This window comes from Salvelinus fontinalis, chromosome 6, assembly GCF_029448725.1.
Source record: "Salvelinus fontinalis isolate EN_2023a chromosome 6, ASM2944872v1, whole genome shotgun sequence".
Classification (NCBI taxonomy): domain Eukaryota; kingdom Metazoa; phylum Chordata; class Actinopteri; order Salmoniformes; family Salmonidae; genus Salvelinus; species Salvelinus fontinalis.
In genome coordinates, this window is record NC_074670.1 from 19,808,937 (window position 1) to 19,826,207 (window position 17,271).

Genomic DNA, 17,271 nt, shown 5'->3' on the forward strand with positions numbered 1-17,271 from the left:
ATAAATAGTCTAAACAGCGCCCCCATCCCCAACAGGTTAATGCAACTGCCGTGTTAGATTTTTAAAAATAACTTTACCAAAACATACAGGTTGCGTTATTGCGAGACAGCGCTCGCCAAAACGGCGGAGAATAGGAATCAACATTTTCCACAGAAATACGAAATAACATCATAAATTGTTCTTACTTTTGCTGAGCTTCCATCAGAATGTTGTACAAGGAGTCCTTGGTCCAGAATAAATTGTTGTTTGGTTTTACAATGTCCTTTTCTTCTGTCGAATTCGCACCACAATGCTAGCCAAGGTTGATAACGCTCCCATCTTCTCTCGACGCAAAGAACGGAAAACTCCAAAAGTCCCAATAAACGTTGAATAAACTGATAAAACTCGGTTGAAAAAACCTACTTTACGATGTTATCCTGTCTAGGATCAGCGTGCCGCTAGCGGCACACCCCCCCCCCCCCCCCCCCACTGAAAAACCAGTGCCGCGAAATTCAAAAAAAATATTTTTTTTTTAATATTTAACTTTCACACATTAAAGTCCAATACAGCTAATGAAAGACACAGATCTTGTGAATCCAGTCAACATGTCCGATTTTTTAAATGTTTTACAGGGAAGACACAATATGTAAAGATGTACATCTATTACCTAAAAACACATTAGCATAATCCACCATCTTTTATTTGTCCACCAACACCAGTAGCCATCACCAATTCGGCTAAACTAAGATATTTATAGCCCCTAACCAACAAAAAAACTCATCAGATGACAGTCTGATAACATATTTATGGTATGGGATAGGTTTTGTTAGAAAAAAGTGCATATTTCAGGTAGATGGCATAGGTTACAATTGCACCCACCGTCACAAATGGACTAGAAAAACTACATTGAGCAACGTGTTTACCTACTTACTAATCATCAAACATTTCGTAAAAATACACAGCATACACGAATCGAAAGACACAGATCCTGTGAATACAGACAATATTTCAGATTTTCTAAGTGTCTTACAGCGAAAACACAATAAATCGTTATATTAGCATAGCACATAGCACATAGCAGCCCAGCATTGATTCTAGCCAAAGTGGGCGATAACGTCAACATCGCCAAAAATATATTAATTTTTTCACTAACCTTCTCAGAGTTCTTCAGATGACACTCCTGTAACATCATATTACACAATTCATATAGAGTTTGATCGAAAATGTTTATATTTAGCCACCAAAATCATGGTTAGACAATGTGAAATGTAGCTCAGCTGGTCAGAAAATGTCCTTGCGCCACTTAGACAGTGATCTACTCTTATACATAAATACTCATAAACGTGACTAAAAAATATAGGGTGGACAGGGATTGATAGACAATTTAATTCTTAATACAATTGCGGAATTACATTTTTTAATTTATCCTTACTTTTCAATACAGTTTGCGCCAAGCGAAGCTACGTCAAAAAACATGGCGTCCTAAGCCACTAAAATTTTTCGACAGAAACACGATTTATCATAATAAAAATGTCCTACTTTGAGCTGTTCTTCCATCAGTATCTTGGGCAAAGGATCCTTTCTTGGGAGTAATCGTCTTTTGGTGGAAAGCTGTCCTCTTGCCATGTGGAAATGCCAACTGCGTTCGGGATGAATTGAAAGCGTGCCCAGCTATTCACAGCGTTAAAGAAATAAATGTCCCAAAATCGCACTAAACGGATATAAATTGCTATAAAACGCTTTAAATTAACTACCTTATGATGTTTTTAACTCCCATAACGAGTAGAAACATGACCCAAGTAATATTACCCCCTTCACTAATGCTTGGAACAGGTGCGGGCCGGTGTCCTCTAGGCGCATGACGCAGCTCCAAAAGAATGACTAGCCTCAGGGTTTTTTCATTTGTAGTGCCTGTGAACGCGCAATCGACCCCATTGAAATCGTCATCACGTAAAGGCATCCAGGGGAAGACGTAAGCAGTGTCTGTATAGTCATAGCAATAACAGTGCCCTTTTAACTGACTCCAGAACAGTGGCCAACATTTCTGAAATCTGACTCCATGTCAGGGAAATTGCTGTAGAATGGGCTCTGTTCCACTTAGAGACAAAATTTCAACTCCTATAGAAACTATAGACTGTTTTCTATCCAATAATAATAATAATATGCATATTGTACGATCAAGGATTTTGTGGGAAGCCGTTTCAAAAATTACCCGATTAGCATAAATAGTCTCAACAGCGCCCCCATCCTCAACAGGTTATTATCACATGTATCAAATAAAATCAGAGCCGGAGATTTTCGCCGTGTAAACCGAACGCTTATCAGAAGACAATATCGAGGTACTTCGCGCGCCTTGGTAGACAAAGGAAATTCCTGACCTGCCACTCCAAAAGCTCTTGTTCGACCTCAGATCAAGCTAGACACCCCATTCCACCTTCCACTGCCTGTTGATATCTAGTGGAAGGCGTATGAAGTGCATGCATATCGATAAATATAAGGCAATTGAATAGGCAGGCCCTGAAACAGAGACTCGTTTTCAGATTTTTCACTTCCTACATGGAAGTTTGCTGCAAAATGAGTTCTGTTTTACTCACAGACATAATTCAAACAGTTTCAGAAACTTCTGAGTGTTTTCTATCCAATAGTAATAATAATATGCATATTGTATGATCTAGAAAAGAGTACGAGGCCGTTTCATTTGGGCACGATTTTTTCCAAAGTGAAAACAGCTCCCCCCTATTGACAAGAAGTTGTTTAAGATCACACAGGACACTAGATAAGACAGGAGAATTACACCAGATAGGACAGATAGACCACCGAAAAAAGCCTGGCACAACGTGATGCACCCCTCCTAGGGACGGAATGGGAGAGCGCGTGCAAGCCAATGACTCAGCCACCTTAATAGAGTCAGAGGTAGAGAATCCCAGTGAAGAGAGGGGAGCCCGCAAGGCAGAGACAGCAAGGGTGGTTTGTCATTCCAGTGCCTTGCCATTCAACTTCACACTCCTGGGCCAGACTACCTTCAGTGTGACGTTGAACGTAATGGTATGTTTTTGTTGTGTGTGTTGTTTTTGTTGTGTGTATTGTCTTTTACAGGAGGCGCGGGGGTGACCTTCCTGACCCCATGTCGCGTGGCGGGCATGTGTCTAACCGTGGTGCTACTGGGGGGGATTGGAGTTACTGTCTGGGCTGTAGGTGAGAGACCTCTGCATCTGCTCTCACATAGTAGTGATGTGTACCTTTTGGCAATGAGCAGTGCTTTGTGGGCAATGTAGTTTTTGTTTTTTCATAGTACAGACAGAGACAAAAGAGGAAGCGAGACATCCCACTCCCTCATTTTTTTCTGTTTGAATGGAAGTCAATTAACTAAGTACACCAGAACCAGTTTCTATCACATTGGTGTCTATGGGAGAGCCACCCCCTTAAGTAGACAGGAACTGACCAATTTTTTCAATGGTAAACGGCCTGAGTGAACTATCTTAATTCATCCTCCCATCTTTGGTACAGATATTACCAACATTGTTTGATTGCAGTCAGTGGATTTGTTTGCAGGCTCTGTGAGGTTTGCTGTTTCATCAACAGTGTGTATGCACTTTACAGTTTTATATTACATGTTGTTGACTTTTGTTTGTTTGTTTGTTTGTTTTTCAAATCCTAGTAACGTTTTGTATCAGAGAAGAAGACACAGGATTATATGATGGTAAGTGAGAGGGAAACCACTCCACCAAAGCCAACCTCATATCGTATCTGAATCGATAGAATGGTTTGTTTGATCCAGTATTTCATTGCTCCAACCCAGTCCAGGTGAACTCCAATCCAAGCTCGGACCTACGTCTCCGGGTGTTTGACTCGGCCGAGCGACGGTGGAGACACCTCTGTTCCTCAGAGGCCAACCAGCTCCTGGCCAACATCAGCTGTGAGGAAATGGGCTTTGTCAGGTGAGGAGATTGATGGATTGTGATATGAAAGGCTTTAGATTAAATCCAAAAGTGGTAGTCACTATCTACAGCATCATAAAAGGAAAGGGGGATACCTAGTCAGTTGTACAACTGAATGCATTCAACTGAAATGTGTCTTCCGCATTTAACCCAACCCCTCTGAATCAGAGAGGTGCGTGGGGCTGATACCCCTATGCCATGCAAGAAGGCTGCACAGAAATTGTCCACCCTTGCCTGGTTGCTAAGATTCTAATGGTTTGCCTAATTTCAGTTTATGGCCACAAAGCAAGCAATGTATAATTTAGAGAATCTAACAGCTGTGAAATATATTTTCAAAAACAAAAAAGATTGTATTTTCAGCTGGTGTACAAAGCTGAAAATAAAAAGAGGCGAAAACTAAACTTAAGGACATGAAGCATAAAAATAGTGCATATAGAATGGATCTACCGCTTCTCAGACTTCCTTTCAATGAGAGATCTTTACCTCACATTGCTATGTGAATTTGGTCGGGTCGCCCAAAAAGTTATACAACTTCATCTGGTTTAGGCCAGGGATCTTTCAACTGATCTGTCAGTGATAGAAGTCTCTGTAATAAAGAGATGCATGCCTTATGTCTCCTCTAGCATGGTGAATTACTCCGTGTCCAGTATCCCTGAAGGCAGTAACGACCGTGAGGAGTTTTTCTGTGTCAAAGAGAAGGAGCTGACCTATGGCAAGAAGATCAAAGAGTCTCTATATCCCTGGTAAGACATTCTCATAACACTCTTATATCTCATAGATGAAGGCAGTGTTTCTTAAAGCAGCAGCCGGCTGAAAAGTAGAGAAGAGCAGGAATGTAGGGTTCCAGGCTGCTGTGTCTGACTGTTGTTGTTTTGTTTTTCAGTGACTGTGAAACTGGCCAGGTCCTAAGTCTGCTTTGTCAAGGTAGGTTCTGCTGAGAGCTTTGGTTTGGTCCTGACACCGTGATAAACTTTTTACACAAAGTGATGAAAAACAACCTGAGAGTTGTACAGGATGGCTTAACTCTCTCTCTCCTGCTTCCCCCGTTACCTCTCTCTTTACTCTTCCCTATCTCTCTTACCTCTCTCTTTACTCCTCCCTATCTCTCTTTCTCTCCTCCTGTACCTCTCTCTCTATTACCTCTCTCTTTACTCCTCCCTATCTCTCTTTCTCCCCTCCTGTACCTCTCTCTCTCTCTTACCTCTCTCTTTACTCCTCCCTATCTCTCTTTCTCTCCTCCTGTACCTCTCTCTCTCTTACCTCTCTCTTTACTCCTCCCTCCCTATCTCTCTCTGTCTCCTCCTTCTCCATATCTCTTTCTCCTCCCTATCCCTCCCTCCCCTCTCTTTCTGTCTGTCTAGACTGTGGCAGGCGTAGTCTGACAGAGGACCGTATAGTGGGTGGTGTAGATGCTAGGCAGGGTAGCTGGCCGTGGCAGGTCAGTCTGCAGTATGACGGGGTGCACCAGTGTGGAGGCTCCATCATCTCAGACCGCTGGATCGTCAGCGCAGCCCACTGCTTCCCAGAGTAAGTCCTGAATCTTTCTCTCCATCTCTCTCTCTCTCACTCTCTCTTTCTCTCTCTCTCGCTCTCTCTCTCTCTCTCTCTCTCTCTCTCTCTCTCTCTCTCTCTCTCTCTCTCTCTCACACACACACACACTGTCTCTCTTGCTCTCTCTCTATCTCTCTCTCTCTCTTGCTTACACACACTTCTCATGGATTCTGTTTGTCCTCTCTCAGGAGGAACCGTCAGGTGTCTCGATGGAGGGTGTTACTGGGCTCCATCTACAACAAGCTCACCCATAAGAATGTTAGAGTTCTTGAGGTAAAGACTGTGGTGTACCACAGCAGCTACCTGCCCTTCGTAGACCCCAGCATAGACGACAACAGCAGAGACATCGCTGTCCTGGCTCTGGCCCAGCCTCTGCACTTCACAGGTAAACACATCCGGGCCCATATTGTTATATTCTTATTATACTGTGATGATTTGTTGTTCTTTTTCAAGGCACGACGAAGCCACGAAGCCACTTTGTGCTTAGAGGTAGAATAGGGAGAGAGAGAGGAAGGGAGAGAGGGAGAGAAAGAGCGAGTGAGAGAGAGAGAGAGAAGGGGAGTAGAGAGAAGTGATAAAGCGAGATAGAGATGAGGGACGAGTCACTATGGTAATTCCCTTCCTCAGTGTTCAGGTTTCCAGTCAGACTACCAAACAAAGTTCCTCTTTACTGCCTGCCTGCTGTCGCCTGGACAAAAGACAATGATATCAGAACCTGACAGAATAGTTTGCCCTCTGTTCTACTGTAATTTTTCCTGGAATCGCTGGACGTACATAGAAAAACATTACATTGTTATAATGTGAGAGAAAAAAGTCTCTTGGACAGCGTTTCCCAAACTTGATCCTCGGGACCCCAAGGGGTGCACGTTTTGGCATTTGTCTTAACACTATACAGCTGATTCAAATTATGAAAGCTTGATGATTAGTTGAATATTTGAATCAGCTGTGTAGTGCTAGGGCATTAAACAAAACGTGCATCTCCGATTTTGGGAAACTGATCTAGGATGTAGTTGTTATGCAGTGAACTTCCTGTTGTTTATCAAGGACAGATGTATTGAGCCTTGTCTGACATCTAGTGGTTGGACTCAGATGTGCAGCTATTCTCATGATATAATAACTCACTGGTGGGGAAATTGAGAACATGCAACATCAGCCGACAAGATGAACATTGTCCACAGTGAATACAACACACAAGCCAGCAAGTAAACTATCAACATTTTTGTGCAAGTACACATTTAAGTACAATTCAATCTCATCTCTCTCTCCCTCCTCTTCACCTTATCATAACCGCCATCGATAAGAGACAATACTGTGCAGATGTATTCATCGACCTGGCCAATGCTTTCGGCTCAGTCAATCACCACATTATTTGCGTTATTTGTAACTTATTTTGTACATAATGTTTCTGCAACCGTATCTTACGGCAAAAAAAGAGCTTCTGGATATCAGGACAGCGATCACTACCTCGGATTAGACCAAGATTTTTTGCTACAACAAGCAGGACACAGAACATTCTCCAAACACCCGACAGGGCTGACATTTCCGTTATTTGGAAGAGGAAGCGATGCAAGTGCAGAGGACAAAGAGCCGGATGCCTCGTGAGGACCCAGAGAAGGCGACTGGGAAAGCTGCCATTACCGTCAACACTACTCGCCAAAATGCAATCATTGGACAATAAATTAGATGAGGTACAATCACGAATATCCTACCAACGGGACATCAAAAACTGTAATATCCTATGTTTCACGGAATCGTGGCTGAATGACGACATGGATATTCAGCTAGCGGGATATAAGCTGCACCGGCAATATAGAACAGCACACTCCGGTAGACGAGGGGGGGGGGGGGGGGGGGGGGGGGGGGCTGTCTGTGCATATTTGTTAACAACAGCTGGTGCACGAAATCTAAGGAAGTCTCTAGATTTTGCTCGCCTGAAGTAGGGTATATTGTGAAAATTTGCAGGCCACACTACTTGCCTAGAGAGTTTTCAGCTATACTTTTCGTGGCTGTTTATTTACCACCACAGACAGATGCTGGTACTAAGATCGCGCTCAGTCAGCTGTATAAGCAAATAAGCAAACAACTCACCCAGAGGCGGCGCGCCTAGTGGCCGGAGACTTTAATGCAGGGAAACTTAAATCAGTTCCACCATATTTCTATCAACATGTTAAATATGCAACCAGGGGGAAAATAATTCTAGATCACCAGTACTCCACACACAGAGATGCGTACAAAGCTCTCCCTCGCCCTCCATTTGGTAAATCCGACCACACCTCTATCCTCCTGATTCCTGCTTACAAGCAAAAATTAAAGCAGGAAGCACCAGTGACTCGATCTATAAAAAAGTGGTCAGATGAAGCAGATGCTAAACTACAGGACTGTTTTGCTATCACAGACTGGAACATGTTCCGGGATTCTTCCGATGGCATTGAGGAATACACCACATCAGTCACTGGCTTTATCAATAAGTGCATCGAGGATGCCGTCTCCAAAGTGACTGTACATACATACCCCAACCAAAAGACATGGATTCCAGGAAACATTCGCACTGAGCTAAAGGGTAAAGCTGCCGCTTTCAAGGTACGGGACTCTAACCCGGAAGCTTACAAGAAATCCTGTTATGCCCTGCGACGAACCATCAAACAGGCAAAGCATCAATAGAGGGCTAAGATTGAATCATACTACACCGGCTCCGACACTCGTCTTATGTGGCAGGGCTTGCAAACTATTACAGACTACAAAGGGAAGCACAGCTGCAAGCTCCCCAGTGACACGAGCTTACCAGACGAGCTAAATCACTTCTGTGCTCGCTTCGAGGCAAGCAACACTGAGGCATGCATGAGAGCATCAGCTGTTCCGGACGACTGTGCGATCACCCTCTCCGTAGCCAACGTGAGTAAGACCTTTAAACAGGTCAACATACACAAGGCTGCGGAGCCAGATGGATTACCAGGCAGTGTGCTCCGGGCATGTGCTGACCAATTGGCAGGTGTCTTCACTGACATTTTCAACATGTCCCTGATTGAGTCTGTAATACCAACATGTTTCAAGCAGACCACCATAGTCCCTGTGCCCAAGAACACGAAGGCAATCTGCCTAAATTACTACAGACACATAGCACTCACGTCCGTAGCCATGAAGTGCTTTGAAAGGTTGGTAATGGCTCACATCAACACCATTTTCCCAGAAACCCTAGACACACACCAATTTGTATACCGCCCAAACAGATCCACAGATGAATCCATCTCTATTGCACTCCACATGACTAAGCTAAGGATCCTGGGACTTAACACCTCCCTCTGCAACTGGATCCTGGACTTACTGACGGGCTGCCCCCAGGTGGTGAGGGTAGGTAGCGAAACATCGGCCACGCTGATCCTCAACACTGGAGCTCCACAGGGGTGCGTGCTCAGTCCCCTCCTGTACTTCCTGTTCACCCACGATTGCATGGCCAGGCACGACTCCAACACCATCATTAAGTTTGCAGACGACACAACAGTGGTAGGCCTGATCACAGTCAACGACAAGACAGCCTATAGGGAGGAGTTCAGAGACCTGGCCGTGTGGTGCCAGAATAACAACCTATCCCTCAACATAACCAAGACTAAGGAGATGGTTATGGACTACAGGAAAAGGAGGCCTGAGCACGCCCCCATTCTCATCGACGGGGCTGTAATGGAGCAGGTTAAGAGCTTCAAGTTCCTCGGTGTCCACATCAACAACAAACTAGAATGGTAGAAACACACCAAGACAGTCGTGAAGAGGGCACGACAAAGCCTATTCCCCCTCAGGGGAATGGTATGGGTCCTAAGATTTGGCATGGGTCCTAAGATCTTCAAAAGGTTTTACAGCTGCAACATCGAGAGCATCCTGACTGGTTGCATCACTGCCTGGTACGGCAATTGCTCGGCCTCTGACCACAAGGCACTACAGTGGGTAGTGCGTACGGCCCAGTACATCACTGGGGCTAAGCTGCCTGCCATCCAGGACCTCTACACCAGGCGGTGTCAGAGGAAGGCCCTAACAATTGTCAAAGACCCCAGCCACTCCAGTCATAGACTGTTCTCTCTACTACTGCATGGCAAGCGGTACCGGAGTGCCAAGTCTAGGACAAAACAGTTTTTAACCCCAAACAATAAGACTCCTGAACAGGTAACCAAATGGCTACCCGGACTATTTGCATTGTGTGCCCCTCCAAACCCCCCCCCCCCCCCCCCCCCCCCCCAAACCCACTTTTTACGCAGCTGCTACTCTCTGTTTATCATATATGCATAGTCACTTTAACTATACATTCATGTACATACTACCTCAATTGGGCTGACCAACCAGTGCTCCCGCCTATTGGCTAACCGGGCTATCTGCATTGTGTCCCGCCACCCACCACCCGCCAACACCTCTTTTATGCTACTGCTACTCTCTGTTTATCATATATGCATAGTCACTTTATCCATATCTACATGTACATACTACCTCAATCAGCCTGACTAACCGGTGTCTGTATGTAGCCTCGCTACTTTTATAGCCTCGCTACTGTATATCGCCTTTCTTTTTACTATTGTTTTATTTCTTTACTTACCTATTGTTCCCCTAATACCTTTATTGCACTATTGGTTAGAGCCTGTAAGTAAGCATTTCACTGTAAGGTCTACACCTGTTGTATTCCGCGCATGTGACAAATAAACTTTGATTTGACTTGAGTGTTTAATTGCTATATTGTAATTATTTCGCCACTATGGCTATTTATTACCAATTGACCGTATGTTTGTTTATTCCATGTGTTGTTGTTTGTGCTGCACTGCTTTATGTTGGCCCGGTCGCAGTTGTAAATGAGAACTTGTTTTCATCTAGCCTACCTGGTTAAATAAAGGTGAAAAAATATATATATATAAACCTTCTGTTTTCTGCAGACTACATTCAGCCGGTGTGCTTACCCCACTACGGCCAGCGCCTGATTGACGGCCAGATGGGGACAGTGACAGGCTGGGGAAATGTAGGTTACTATGGTGAGTGACTGTGTAGGCTTCTACATCCTTAAACTTACATCTGGTCCCAGAGCCAGATACTGTAGGAGTTGGGTTTAAAACATAATCTGGTCCCATAGACAGATATTGTAGGAGCTGTATTTAAAACATAATTTGGTCCCAGAGACAGATACTGTAGGAGTTGGGTTTAAACCATAATCTGGTCCCAGAGACAGATACTGTAGGAGTTGGGTTTAAAACATAATCTGGTCCCCGAGACTAATACTTTAGGAGCTGGGTTTAAATCATAATCTGGTCCCAGAGACAGAAACTGTAGGAGCTGGGTTTAAATCATAATATGGTCCCAGAGACTAATACTGTAGGAGCTAGCGTTAAAACATAATCTGGTCCCCGAGACTAATACTGTAGGAGCTGGATTTAAAACATAATCTGTCCCCCGAGACTAATACTGTAGGAGCTGGGTTTAAAACATAATCTGGTTTCAGAGGCAGATACTGTAGGAGCTGGATTTAAAACATAATCTGGTCCCCGAGACTAATACTGTAGGAGCTGGGTTTAAAACATAATCTGGTCCCCGAGACTAATACTGTAGGAGCTGGGTTTAAAACATAATCTGGTCTCAGAGACAGTTACTGTAGGAGCTGGCCTTAAAACATAATCTGGTCCCAGAGACAGATACTGTAGGAGCTGGGTTTAAAGCATAATCTGGTCCCAGAGACAGATACTGTAGGAGTTGGGTTTAAAACATAATCTGATCCCAGAGACAGATACTGTAGGAGCTGGGTTTAAAACATAATCTGTTCCCAGAGACAGATACTGTAGGAGCTGGGTTTAAAACATAATCTGGTCTCAGAGACTAATACTGTAGGAGCTGGGTTTAAAACATAATCTGGTCCCAGAGACAGATACTATAGGAGTTGGGTTTAAAACATAATCTGTTCCCAGAGACAGATACTGTAGGAGAAGGGTTTAAAACATAATCTGGTCCCCGAGACTAATACTGTAGGAGCTGGGTTTAAAACATAATCTGGTCCCAGAGACAGATACTGTAGGAGCTGGGTTTAAAACATAATCTGTTCCCAGAGACAGATAGTGTAGGAGTTGGGTTTAAAACATAATCTGGTCCCAGAGACAGACACTGTAGGAGCTGGCCTTAAAACATAATCTGGTCCCCGAGACAGATACTGTAGGAGCTGGGTTTAAAACATAATCTGTCCCCTGAGACTAATACTGTAGGAGCTGGGTTTAAAACATAATCTGGTTTCAGAGGCAGATACTGTAGGATCTGGATTTAAAACATAATCTGGTCCCCGAGACTAGTACTGTAGGAGCTGGGTTTAAAACATAATCTGGTCCCCGAGACTAATACTGTAGGAGCTGGGTTTAAAACATAATCTGGTCTCAGAGACAGTTACTGTAGGAGCTGGCCTTAAAACATAATCTGGTCCCAGAGACAGATACTGTAGGAGCTGGGTTTAAAGCATAATCTGTTCCCAGAGACAGATACTGTAGGAGTTGGGTTTAAAACATAATCTGATCCCAGAGACAGATACTGTAGGAGCTGGGTTTAAAACATAATCTGTTCCCAGAGACAGATACTGTAGGAGCTGGGTTTAAAACATAATCTGGTCCCCGAGACTAATACTGTAGGAGCTGGGTTTAAAACATAATCTGGTCCCAGAGACAGACACAGTAGGAGTTGGGTTTAAAACATAATCTGTTCCCAGAGACAGATACTATAGGAGTTGGGTTTAAAACATAATCTGGTCCCAGAGACAGATACTGTAGGAGCTGGGTTTAAAACATAATCTGGTCCCAGAGACTAATACTGTAGGAGCTGGGTTTAAATTATAATATGGTCCCAGAGACTAATACTGTAGGAGCTAGCGTTAAAACATAATCTGGTCCCCGAGACTAATACTGTAGGAGCTGGATTTAAAACATAATCTGTCCCCCGAGACTAATACTGTAGGAGCTGGGTTTAAAACATAATCTGGTTTCAGAGGCAGATACTGTAGGAGCTGGATTTAAAACATAATCTGGTCCCCGAGACTAATACTGTAGGAGCTGGGTTTAAAGTCATAATCTGGTCCCCGAGACTAATACTGTAGGAGCTGGGTTTAAAACATAATCTGGTCTCAGAGACAGTTACTGTAGGAGCTGGCCTTAAAACATAATCTGGTCCCAGAGACAGATACTGTAGGAGGTGGGTTTAAAACATAATCTGTTCCCAGAGACAGATACTGTAGGAGTTGGGATTAAAACATAATCTGTTCCCAGAGACAGTTACTGTAGGAGCTGGGTTTAAATCATAATCTGGTTCCAGAGACAGATACTGTAGGAGCTGGCCTTAAAACCTAATCTGGTCTCAGAGACAGTTACTGTAGGAGCTGACCTTTAAACATCATCTGGTCTCATAGACAGATACTGTAGGAGTTGGGTTTAAAACATAATCTAATCCCAGAGACAGATACTGTATGAGCTGGGTTTAAAACATAATCTGGTCCCAGAGACAGATACTGTAGGAGCTGGGTTTAAAACATAATCTGTTCCCAGAGACAGATACTGTAGGAGTTGGGTTTAAAACATAATCTGGTCCCAGAGACAGATACTATAGGAGCTGGGTTTAAAACATAATCTGTTCCCAGAGACTAATACTGTAGGAGTTGGGTTTAAAACATAATCTGGTCCCCGAGACTAATACTGTAGGAGTTGGGTTTAAAACATAATCTGGTACCAGAGACTAATACTGTAGGAGTTGGGTTTAAAACATAATCTGGTCCCAGAGACAGACACTGTAGGAGCTGGCCTTAAAACATAATCTGGTCCCAGAGACAGATACTGTAGGAGCTGGGTTTAAAACATAATCTGTTCCCAGAGACAGATACTGTAGGAGTTGGGTTTAAAACTTAATCTGTTCCCAGAGACAGATACTGTAGGAGAAGGGTTTAAAACATAATCTGGTCCCCGAGACTAATACTGTAGGAGCTGGGTTTAAAACATAATCTGGTCTCAGAGACAGTTACTGTAGGAGCTGGCCTTAAAACATAATCTGGTCCCAGAGACAGATACTGTAGGAGCTGGGTTTAAAACATAATCTGGTCCCAGAGACAGACACTGTAGGAGTTGGGTTTAAAACATAATCTGTTCCCAGAGACAGATACTGTAGGAGTTGGGTTTAAAACATAATCTGGTCCCAGAGACCGATACTGTAGGAGCTGACCTTTAAACATCATCTGGTCTCAGAGACAGATGCTATAGGAGCTGGGTTTAAAACATAATCTGGTCCCAGAAACAGATACTGTAGGAGCTGGCCTTAAAACATAATCTGGTCCCAGAGACAGATACTGTAGGAGTTGGGTTTAAAACATAATCTGGTCCCAGAGACAGATACTGTAGGAGCTGGGTTTAAAACATAATCTGATCCCAGAGACAGATACTATAGGAGTTGGGTTTAAAACATAATCTGATCCCAGAGACAGATACTATAGGAGTTGGGTTTAAAACATAATCTGATCCCAGAGACAGATACTATAGGAGCTGGGTTTAAAACATAATCTGATCCCAGAGACAGATACTATAGGAGTTGGGTTTAAAACATAATCTGATCCCAGAGACAAATACTATAGGAGTTGGGTTTAAAACATAATCTGGTCCCAGAGACAGATACTGTAGGAGCTGGGTTTAAAACATAATCTGGTCCCAGAGACAGATACTGTGGGAGCTGGGTTTAAACCATTATCTGGAACCATGGAGAGACAGGGTAGGTGTATCATTGTTATCATTGGACAAGACAGCCTCACCCTATTTCTTTCTTTCTCTCCCTCCTCTCTCTCTCTGTATGACCTTTGAGTATGTAAACAGGGACAGTGTCATAGTGTGCAGATGTGCCAAGCACTATTGACCAGGAATCAACAATCTTTTGGTTAGATATGGTTGTCGGATCACGCCATCATTAATGTGAATAGAGGGATTAATAGCTTCTCTCTATCTCTCTCGCTTTTTCTCTCTTTCTCTCTCTCTCTCTCTCTCTCTCTCTCTCTCTCGCTTTCTCTCTCTTTCTATCCCTCTCTCTCTCGTTCTCTCTATATATCTCTCACTCTCTTTCTCTCTTAGGTACTCTTGCTGACGTTCTTCAGGAGGCTAACGTGCCGATCATCAACGACGCTGTCTGTAACGCCCCTGATTACTATGACAACCAGATCACCACCAGCATGTTCTGTGCTGGCTTTGAGAAGGGTGGTACCGATGCCTGTCAGGTAACCAGCTATAGTGACATCTAATTTCCCTGCCCTGACAGTCAATTAATAAACTTGAACAAAAAATGTCACCTTCCATCCATATTCTGTCTTCCACTTACAAACATGTTAATTATTTACGTCATCTATTGACATCTGAATGTGCCGGATATGAGCAAGGTTGTACCGTTGCTCGCTCCAGATTCTAGCTTTTACATGAGAAAATGTTCATATTTATATAATCCATTCACCCAAGTGATACTGATTTTATAATGTACTGTATGTGAGTGGTTTACTTCTTTATTTCAGGGAGACAGTGGGGGCCCGTTTGTGGCTGAGGACTCCCTGTCCAAGGCCAGCCGCTACCGCCTGCTGGGGGTGGTGAGCTGGGGAACAGGCTGTGCCATGGCCAAGAAGCCTGGCGTCTACACCAGAGTGTCCCGCTTCCTACCCTGGATCTCCTCAGCCATGAGGGTGAGTACAGTACACAGACATACACACATGTACGCATGCACACACACACATGTACACTGATGCACACAGGTGGAAGTATAATCTTCTTTTCCTGTCTTATCTTCACAGACGTATCACAATTCACCAGGAGTGCACAAAATGGCGCGTACATGGGAGCACTGACCATACTTTTAAGGGATCAGAAATGACCAAAATGTTATCCATTCAGACTTACTGCACTTCACCTGTTCAAAACCCCCATCCTATTAGGGGAACCTTGTGCAAAAATCGGATGTATAGGTAAATTCAGCTAGATTACCTGAGGAAACCCTTTGAAGTGGTAGCTTGACCAAATAATAATCAATAGGTGTATGGTCTTGTGAAATGAGAAAGCGTCAAATGAAAATACTTATGGGACATGCATGACAAAGTCATAGAAAATCACCACTCTGCCAGCCAATGTGCAGATTGTACTGTCGTATGGGGATTATTTGTATGTCATTAAAGGGTTCATTTTTGTATTCAGGGTTTCCTTAGAGTTTGACTCTTTTCAGGTGCAACCAACTTATGACACACAACAAGCCTGTGTATCAAAATGTATTGCTCAAACAGATGTTAAAAACATTCTGGATTGTTTTGCCATGAAGTTTCTCCTTTATATTATTCCCTTGAACAAATAATGCCAAAGTTACTGAAGAGATTTTAACATAGACAACATGTAGCTGAAATTCCCTAAGACATAAAACGTTTGTAACAAATAAAAACATTAGTGTCAGATATTCAGCTCTTGAATTGTCTCTCTATCCTTTGTTTGTATCACAGATTGCAGTTCAGAGTGACTGTTACCTTCTATAATGATACATGATGTTTCTTAGTTTTGTTTTTGGTGGGGACATGAATTTAGGGACAAGTGAACAGGTGAAATGTAAACGATATTTCTATAGCCTGTGTAGATTAGAAATTGAGCTGTAGAACGTATGAGATATGCATAGTTAAATCAGTGTTGTATTTGTTTGGCTTTATTGTAAATATTAGTAACAGATTTTTTTGAAAATGGATGTTTATTTGAAAGTGATCCATGGATTTCAATCTCAAATGTGCAATAACAACCAGAATGAAGTTTTTATTAGCCATTTCAGCTTCACAAGTTACTAAGGAATTACGGTTAACAATACCATGTCATATAACATATTCATCACAAGATGATGCACTACACTACAGAGATCATACTCAGCTGTGTGTTGTCAGTTACCTGCTGAGAACCACAACTACCTTATTGGTAGAGAATTAGCTACACAGCAACACTAGAAAAACTCTATTGTCTGTTGATCATCATGACTCAATTTGCTGTAGTTTATTGTGATGTAGTTTATCAAGCATATTTGACGGTCTTTATGCTTTCATTTCCTCATTTTATATTGTTTGAAGTCTAGTCTCTATGCAGATGACTTCAACAGATGTGAATGTATATATATTTTCTGTGAAGAAATTATGAAATTCTTAGTAAGAATGTTATTGTTACTGATTTAAACTCTGTTCCTTCTGTAAATGTAAATTGTTCTATTGAATATTGTATTGAAATAAAGATTTAATTTAACAAACTGGATGATGTATGTCAAATGTCATCTACAGATGTATGATCTTAATTTGAGCCAGTTTGCTACAGAAGGAAGATAATCCTGAGGCAACAGGAAATGTGAATTATTATGTGGATTATAATTAATGGATATTTTTGTAGTAGTAGATACATTTTCTGTAAGGGAAAATCAAGTCTGAAATTTCAAAGTGGAAAATTACAAACTCCAGAAGCCTTTCTAAAGTTGTACTTTTCCTTCAACAGGGTGATCAAATTAAGATCCTACATCTGTACCAGTATTATATTTTGCAGCTAAAGCCACAGTAAAAAGCCTGTCATTTCCGCAACACATAGCACTTTGTATCTGGACACAGTTGTGGAACTGGTTTTATGGAATCTAAACATTCCTGGTTTACAGGAACTGAACTACTCAGACATCTGGAAGGTGATACTATAAACGGCTCACTATGTGATCAGTTCTACAGTCAATGTGATCTAACGTAATCATTAAATCATTGGACAACTCAGCATGGCTGCCCTGCATGACCCCTGCC

At 42.7% G+C, this 17,271-nt stretch overlaps 1 protein-coding gene across 1 annotated transcript in view; it reads left to right on the top strand.

The window, feature by feature from the left end:
* Positions 1 to 16,742, top strand: part of LOC129857298 (serine protease hepsin-like) — a 37,696-nt gene extending 20,954 nt beyond the window's left edge. Inside the window, exons 3-13 of the mRNA XM_055925403.1 lie at positions 3,076 to 3,174; positions 3,638 to 3,679; positions 3,779 to 3,917; positions 4,541 to 4,660; positions 4,801 to 4,841; positions 5,279 to 5,444; positions 5,657 to 5,853; positions 10,376 to 10,471; positions 14,567 to 14,709; positions 14,998 to 15,162; positions 15,271 to 16,742. Of these exons, the coding sequence (XP_055781378.1) occupies positions 3,076 to 3,174; positions 3,638 to 3,679; positions 3,779 to 3,917; positions 4,541 to 4,660; positions 4,801 to 4,841; positions 5,279 to 5,444; positions 5,657 to 5,853; positions 10,376 to 10,471; positions 14,567 to 14,709; positions 14,998 to 15,162; positions 15,271 to 15,324 (1,262 nt within the window). The 3' untranslated portion in view covers positions 15,325 to 16,742. The remainder of the gene's footprint in view (positions 1 to 3,075; positions 3,175 to 3,637; positions 3,680 to 3,778; positions 3,918 to 4,540; positions 4,661 to 4,800; positions 4,842 to 5,278; positions 5,445 to 5,656; positions 5,854 to 10,375; positions 10,472 to 14,566; positions 14,710 to 14,997; positions 15,163 to 15,270) is intronic.
* Positions 16,743 to 17,271: the final 529 nt, after the last annotated feature.